The sequence below is a fragment of the Eucalyptus grandis genome, chromosome 3, assembly GCF_016545825.1.
Source record: "Eucalyptus grandis isolate ANBG69807.140 chromosome 3, ASM1654582v1, whole genome shotgun sequence".
NCBI lineage: Eukaryota > Viridiplantae > Streptophyta > Magnoliopsida > Myrtales > Myrtaceae > Eucalyptus > Eucalyptus grandis.
In genome coordinates this window covers 23,486,737-23,495,490 of record NC_052614.1, presented here as the reverse complement: position 1 = coordinate 23,495,490, position 8,754 = coordinate 23,486,737, and the positions used below count along the sequence as shown (strand labels likewise).

At 37.4% G+C, this 8,754-nt stretch overlaps 1 protein-coding gene across 1 annotated transcript; it reads left to right on the top strand.

Moving 5' to 3' along the window:
• The first annotated feature begins 425 nt into the window (after positions 1-425).
• On the top strand, positions 426-1,433 carry LOC104431086 (LRR receptor-like serine/threonine-protein kinase EFR). Its single transcript, XM_010043776.2, has one exon. It carries the CDS (start codon positions 426-428, stop codon positions 1,431-1,433), a length of 1,008 nt encoding a protein of 335 aa, XP_010042078.2.
• Positions 1,434-8,754: the final 7,321 nt, after the last annotated feature.

Here is an 8,754-nt window from a genome sequence, read left to right as displayed (position 1 = left end):
TACCTCCGTCCTTATCGAATGCCTCTGGCCTTCAGTACATCTATTATGACATTAACAGTTTTCACGGACCGATGCCCGCAAATCTTGGAAGGCTAAAATCTCTTAGAGTAATATCCCTTACTTCTAATGAGTTGCGAGATGACTTCAGTTTCATTACCCCATTGACTAATTGTTCATGGTTGGAAATGATTTCATTGGACGTCAATATTCTTGAAGGTCTATTGCCGGATTCCACTGGCAATCTTTCCAATAGCGTTAGTTCAATTTCTATGTCGTCCAACATAGTGTATGGAACCATTCCTCCAGGTATTGGCAATCTCTTCAACTTGTCCTATCTTGACTTAACAAACAATTCACTTGGTGGTCATGTTCCTTCTTGTATTGGAGCACTCCATAACTTGCACGAATTGTACTTAAGTAGAAACATGCTAACGGGAGAGATTCCATCATCGATCGGTAATTTGACTTTATTGAATCGCTTTTACCTGCCGTTCAACCACTTCTACGGGGAAATACCGCAGAGTCTTGGTAACTGTAGGCAGCTAATTGAGCTCGAGCTTTCCAATAATAATCTGAGTGGTTCAATCCCAAGGGAGGTTCTTGGCCTTTCTACTATTTCGATTATCTTTAGCTTGGCACATAACCAGTTGAACGGATCTCTCCCGTCTCAAGTTGGGTCCTTGATCAATCTTGGCAAATTGGATCTATCTTACAATAAGCTGATTGGACCAATTCCTAGCTCCATTGGCAAGTGCTTAGTATTGGGGTGGCTCAGCTTAGCATTCAATTCGTTTCATGGCGAAATTCCTCTGGCTTTAAGCACATTACGAGGCTTACAAGAGTTGGATGTTTCCCATAACAACTTATCTGGTGAAATCCCGAGCTTTCTCACTCAACTTACAGATCTAAAGTACTTGAATCTATCTTCAAACAAGCTTGAAGGAGAGGTTCCGAAGCAAGGAGTATTTCTCAATGCTAGTGTAGTGTCCATCTTTGAGAATAGGAATCTCTGTGGAGGTATTGTAGAACTAAACCTTCCTCCTTGCAAATCAAATACCTCTAAACCATTATGGACCAACAAAGTTAGAGTAATCGCCACAGTGATGGCCGTCTTGTCATACTTCATTTTGCATCTTTGTCTATTTATCTTTTGGTATCAGAAAAAGAAGTTGAAAAAGAATACCTCTTCAATTGAATTTCCATTCAAACAAAATTTTTTGATGGTCTCTTATGAGGAGCTCTTTAGAGCCTCAGATGGATTCTCTGAGATCAATGTGATCGGTAAAGGGAGATATGGTACTATCTATAAAGCAACCACACAAGAAGGCCGCTTGGTGGCGGTTAAAGTGCTCAACTTGGGCCACATAGGTGCTTTGAAGAGCTTCGTCTCGGAATGTCGAACCTTAGGGCTATACGACACCGAAATCTCGTGAAAATACTGAACGTTTGTTCAAGCATGGACTATCATGGCAACGATTTCAAAGCTCTATTGTATGAATACATGGCTAATGGGAGTGTAGAGAATTGGATACACCAAGGAAACGAAGAGGACGTTGAGCATGAACATGAACTTGGAAAGCCAAGGCATTTGGGACTAATGCAAAGGTTAGACATTGCCGTTGACATAGCTTCTGCAATCGAATATCTTCATGAGGTTTGTTGCCCAAAGATTGTACATGGAGATCTGAAGCCAAGTAACGTCCTTCTGGACAATGAGATGATGGGACGAGTTGGGGATTTTGGGCTGGCGACAATTAGCTCCCCTAAGAAAACAGATGCCATGAACATTGATGACAGCAGTAACTCAGTGGCAGTGAGGGGTTCCATAGGTTATGTCCCTCCTGGTAAGAAAACTTTCTCATTAATTGTCTAAGTTTTATTTGTGCTCACTTTTAGATAACGTATTTATTTTCATTGTATACTACTTGATGTACACTATTTTAGAGTATGGCATGGGGGACATGGTATCCACACAAGGCGATATGTACAGCTACGGTATTCTTTTATTGGAAATGTTAAGCGGGAGGAGACCCACGGAAGAGACTTTCAAGGACCATTTAAACCTCCACAACTTTGTCAAGGTGGCTCTGCCAGACCGAGTGATGGAGATCGTGGACTTGGCCATTATTAACAGAGAAAGTGAGAATGACATTGAGAGGATGAAAGGATGTGTTGCCTTCGTCCTAAGGATTGGAGTTGCGTGCTCGATGGAGTTACCGCAGGATCGGATGGACGTGGCCAAAGCCCTCAAGGAACTGCATAAGATTCGGGCTAGGTATGGATCCAAGTAGGAGCTTGGTTGAAGGAAGTTCAGCTCCCAGACACTTGGACTAACTTTGTCTTAGGATTAATTTTGCTCTTTGAACAAGAAAAATTCAGATGTTTGTATTCTTCATCTTGGTTGTAATTTTTTCACAGGCCCAAAGCCGAACTCATATACTAGTCAAATGTAGGTAATCCATCTCCATCTCCATTCCCCTCCCCTCTTTATGATCTCCCTATTTTCTTCATATGAATTTTCTATTTCTAATTTTTCCTCGGATAGTCCATTTGTAATAATTTTCTTTAGATGCAAAATTTTAATATATATAGTTATAGATTTATAAATGTAGAAAAATATAAAGTAGAGGTGTATCTTATAAAATGTTATAAATTATGTCAATGCCAATTAATTTTTAAATGATAATTCATATTGTGGATTAATAGGAGAAGTAAAAGTAAAGTCAAATAAGATTATTAAATTTTGCCAAGGTTGATTTTACGTGGTGGCCTTCTTCTTCTTCTTTTTTTGGCAATGGGATGATGGTCATTTTAACAATAGAAAATCTTAGGTCATACACTTAGATGTTAAAAATTTGACAATTCAATTGGATAATTTAAATGAGTTGAAGGACTACAAGTGAGATTATTAATTGATGTAATACCATGAAAAATCCTAAGTTGATTCACTTGTAACAAATTTATCCAAACTAATTTTTTGACCACAAAACTCCAAACTATACACCTGTAATAATTTTATTCTCCGTTAGTATATGTATTAAATTGCTAAGTTGAATGACATGTGGCAATAGACACTAGTACCAATTTGAAATTTTACCATTTGTTTGTCACATGTGTATCAATTTGTGACTTTTTGTGATAGTAATCCAATTTAACATAAATTAATAAAGGATAAATTTATCATAAATATATTAATTTGAAGTTTTTGGTGATTTATTATAAATGTACTATGGATATTTAATCCTAAAATTTATTATCACTTTTTTTTTATAACACATCAACATCTAGAAGAGTTTTTCAATTTCTCTTCGTCCTTGCGCATCTCTATCTGTCTCTTTTGCCCTCGCTGTTGTGATTCTTATAACTGTTACCTTTGCCTTTCAAGCAGTTGCCATATTTACGCTGAGTGCTGAATTCTCCTTGCAACTTCTGCTTTTTCACCAAACTTTCCTCGGATTCTGTCGTACCAGTTTCACAGTGAACGACAGTCGAGGTCCCCCAAAAAAAGGGTTTTATGATGTCATCAAATCGGTTATGTGATAGAATAAAATTGACTATTTTGGATCAATAGGACTTAAGGTACAAACTTTGTGGAGCAAAAATTGATGTGACTTTGTAAAATCCATCAATATTAATGGAAATCTGATGTCTCGTTAATTAATCCATCGTCACTATTTGGAAGATTAGGTTTGATAAAAATTTCAAGTTGGAACTTTCAAGAAAAAAGGAAAATGTCAGTCCTTAGGTACCAGTCTGTTCTATAGCAGGCTGGTCTAATCACCAGTTTTGAGCTCCTAGAATCCGTCATGGGCACAAAAGGGGTCTCATCTCCACTTGAGAAAACGGATCTCTCGCCAATTCGCCAGGTATGTCCTTGGAATCAAGTGGCATCTGTCTAAGGTTTTCATTGTACGCGACTGTTTGTGTGAAACTTCCTGGAAGCTTCGTCTCCCACCCAGCTTCGATGTGAAAGCAGGAAAATCCTCCTCCCTTTTTTTTTAGTTTGTTTTTGTTTTTTCCAGCTTCGTCTCCCACCCAGCTTAAATGATTCAAGACTACAATTCCAATATCTTCCATGGATCCTCGATGGGAATTTGTAAGATGACGTGCTTTCACCGTTTCATGTAAAATATTCTAATTAACGGTGCTTTTTATTAAAATTGCTAGCAATATGTGGATTTTTCTTTTTCATTTCTGTTAAAAAAAGATGTAAAATTCTACGCAGTAAAAATGCACTCCCCATCTTTTGAAGTTTGACAAAAAAAAAAAAAAGTCATGGTTTATTTACGAGTAAAGTTAATAAGTATACTAAAATCGATATTAAGTAATATGGCCAAATCATAGTTTAACATGATTTATGAACATAAATATTGTACAAGCGTGGAAATCTAGATAATTCTCATTTTCTTTTTTTTTTTTTTTTGGAAAAATAAATCTTCCAAATCTCTTTAGCCTAATATTCTAGAGAGTCTCATACTTTCCACTCAATTTTATAAGTGGAATATAATCTCTCATTCTTGTATTAAAATGTCATGAAATCTTAATTTTCTTGCAGATTATCCTGAACTTTCAATTTTATCAAGTTAATTTAGATATCACAGGAGGATGTCCATATCTAGAGTTGATGAGTGAGTACAGTAGATCAATTCGCATCCAAAGACTTTAGATGCAAACCCCTCAAACTAAGACTTATAAAACTCTTATTTATAATTTAGACGAAGACATGCAAGAAGAAAAATCTTGGCAGCGTTTATGGGGATAACTTACCATGTCTTTTACCATAACAAAAGAAATGCTACCATACCTACAAAATGGCACTATATATCATATAATAGTTTCGTTGCTCTTTGCTGTTTTTAAGAACAAAGTAGGAGCAACAGAGAGAAGACACTTTAATTTCCTTCAGGGATTTGAAGGAGAAACTAAGGGAAGAGCTAGAGCAAAGAAGAACCCCTTTGCATTGTGTTCACGTACAAAATGGGAAAAAAAAGAAAAGAAAGAAAGAATTTCTATACATACATACACGCATTAGTGATATAATTTTGTGGCAAAAGTGATCATTGATAAAATAATAAGAATAATATTTTCAGGCAAGCCAAATGTCGTTTTAGAATATTCGTCAGTGGAGAAGATTCTACATCTTCATGAATATGATTCTATATACTATTTAATAATCATTTATATTAGCGACGACTTAAGGTGCAAATGGACCATCACCACAAAACTTGATTAAGAGGAAAGCAACTAGACACATTCCAATCAATGGTCGGCACAACTATCTAGGTGCACTCCACACCGATTTAGGTCCGCTATTATGTAGTACTAAAGATGGTCGATACTTGACAACTAGAAGTTTGATGAGTTCTTAATATTTTAAGCATTTCGTCAACCATAATATATACATATCGAAATGTAGGAACATGAAGCCGCAGAATCTATTTTTACTTCTATATTTCTAGAACATAATTGAGAAATAAAACTCATTTCATTGTTCATTCTCACTACTAGCTGACCACCCATCCACCATCGTTGCCCACCGTCCATCATCCACTCGATTGCCATCTGTCGATCGCTGCCCGTTGCTGTCGATCGCCGGTCACCATCTGTTGCTGCTTGCTACCCACCATTGTCTGCCACCACCATTGTTGACTACCATCCCTTGCTCGCCGCCACCATCGTCTGTCGCCACAGTCGCCTTTCGCCAGTCGCCGTCCACCAGTCGCCCGTCACCATATGCTAGTTGTCAGTCGCCGTCCACCGTTCACTGATTGTCAACTGCCATCCATCACCACCCGAGAGGGAGAAATTTTGTGTTGTTATTAAATAAATTTCTATTCTAGTATCATTATCAAACGCATATTTTGTTCAAAAACTCAATCAATAATAGAAATAGAAAGGTTATTTCTTTTCTAGAAATGAATTTCTGAGTGCGCTCTTATTCTTCCTAGACAGGTATCGGCTTGGATTTTCTGGTGCATTTGGAATTTCCACGCACGAAGACAGCGACTCTAAGCGCGCGATTACTGTTCTCCGTCAATGAAGTGCTAATTTATATCTAGCCTGACAAGTTTGAATTATTATTGGGAGTTGTTAACTGGTTCCATTATATAATTCAAGCCAATAAAGAGGCAAAGGGTAACAAGGCATTTCGTGTTTCTTGAGAAGCATTTTGGTTTTTCTTCTCCGTCAGAGTTGAAAGCAAAAATTAGGGGTAGAGTCAGAGCAAAGACGAAATGCATCGTCCCATCTTTGGGCATTCTTTTGCCGTGCTCGTGGCACCCATCCTTCTCTTCGTGCTCGCGTTCAGTTTTCTCAATAAGAAGAAAGCTAGCAACCGTGAAAATGCAAAAGATGCTAATTCTGGTACATATGGTTCATTGACTGCGGCGATGGGAACTAGTGCCGGTGGATCCAGTTCGTCTCCCACAGAGACTAATAATGGTGCATCTAGTTCGACAATTGGAGATAGTTACGAGATGTCCTTAAGCTTTAGAGGTCCAGATACTCAAAATAGCTTTACCGATCACCTCTACAGTAGGTTCATCGAAGTTGGAATTCGTGGTTTTAGAGATGACGAGAAGCTCTGCCAAGGCAAGGATATTGGCCCAGATCTTTTGGCGGCAATCAAGAACAGTAAAATTTATTTTTATTTTTGGTAAAGATCAAGAACGGTAAGATTTTTATCCCCATTCTCTCATAGGAATATGGTGGAAGCCATTAATGCCTCAATGAATTGGTTGAAATAATGGAGTGCTAGAATAATAACATGGAGATGGTATTGTTGCCTATATTCTACAAAGTGTCGCTAGTTGATGTACGACATCAAACTGGGAGTTTTGGAAAGGCATTTCACGAGTGTGAAAAACGTTCACGTGGTTAGGGCTTAGACCCAACAATTTTGGAGAAATGGAAGCAAGCACTCAGAGAAGTTGGTGACTTGAAAGGACATGAAGCAAATGGGTACTTTATTTTTTTCACCAAAACATTCTCTACTTTGTTTTTATTTGTGTGGGTGTTTACGGTTGTTCCGATTCTCACCTGCATCGTTTTCGTTCTTTTCTTGCTATATAAAAAGCAATAAGATCTTGCTGGCAGTAACATACAGCGACGCATGAGTTCTATAAGTTATTATTTTTTCTTCTTTTTTTTATAAAGTTTTTTGCTTTAATGACATTGACCAATCTAATGAGAGATTTTATTGTTATGATCCCTTTCGTTTGGATAATAAGATTTTATTTTGTAATATTGTGCTTTTTCCCCCTAAAGTCATGTACCGTGCATGTTGATTGTCAAAGCCTTAATTCCTTATCTTGCCAAGTTACATTTGTTACATTATTAATGTTGTTAATTAGTTGCTATAAATTATTCTTACAAAAGAAATATGTCAGTGGTAGATATTATGATTGCTTATTGGATTTTGCTTATTCAAACGCTATAGAAAGTTTTCATTGTCACGTCCACGTCATCCCTAATATCTTTAACAAGCAACAAATTTAAAATTTAATTCAAATGCATAATTCATATAATATTCAATATTCTCTAGCGACGCCCTCAAGTTTCTTTTGGCACAATAAAGTCAAGAGTAATAATGGAATGGGGCACGCCATGTGATGCAACCACCGCCATTTCCTGCTTCAATTTTAGGGTATAAGATAGTGTATGGAATTGTGGCAAAGACAATTCTTCAAGTTTTCCAATTTATCCTCCGATTTGTTTATTATCATGTTATCATTAGTTAAACAATATAAAATTGTTATTTCCATGTATTTGAAAAATTGTCACATTTGACAGGTCAGAAGTAGAATTGGTAAAATCAGTGGTCCAACAAGTGTTGTTCGAGCTGAAGAAAAAGTTCCAATTGGTTATTCTTGAGAATTTGGTCGGAGTTGATAATCATGCCAAGAAAGTTATGGAATATGTAGATAAAAAATCTCATGCCCCCCTATGTATTGGCATCCATGGAATGGAAGGCATTGGTAAGACCACTCTTGCTAAAATCATCTACAACAAACTCTCCAATCAATTTGAGCATCGTAGCTTCATTGCTTATGTGAGGGAATCATGGAAACATGATGGCATTTATCATTTACAGAACCAGTTACTTAATGGTATATTGAAGTAGGGCAATTCAGCTCATAATGAGGATGAAGGGATTAATTTCCTCTCATCCCAACTTAAAGGCAAGAAAGTCCTCATTTTGTTCGATGATGTGGATGATGACAATCAATTGAAGGCTTTGGCTGGAAATCATAATTGGTTTTCTTTAGGAAGTATGATCATTATTACCACCTAAAACAAGAGTATTCTTGACAATGCTTAGGTGGATTACCAATATAAACATGAGCAAGTGGATGGGGGTAACGCTTTGATTTTGTTCAATAAACATGCGTTTCGAAGGGACACTCCTCCAAGGGAATTTGAGGACCTTACTCGTAAGGCTATGTCCGCCACCGGAGGACTTCCCTTATCTATTGAGGTTTTAGGCTCATTTTTGTGCAATAAAGAGCTAGTAGTAGGGGAAGATTGTCGCGACGTACCCCTTGGGGGGAGGGACTAGGTTTAGGGATATTGCCTAAAAGATAGGCCTATGGTCCACAATCAGGCATGGGCTCTCCCAAGTCCATATTTTACGCGATGTTGGAGGATTCATAGGAATTTTATAATAAAGAATCGCCACTAACGTATTGACATCGGCTAGAAACCAAAGAAGGCATAGGAGTGTACCTCACTTTCTACACAATCAGAGAATTTAGG

What these genes read in the sequence shown, in the direction of transcription:
- LOC104431086 (XM_010043776.2), top strand. Translation starts at nt 426, where the DNA reads ATGCTAACGGGAGAGATTCCATCATCGATCGGTAATTTGACTTTATTG.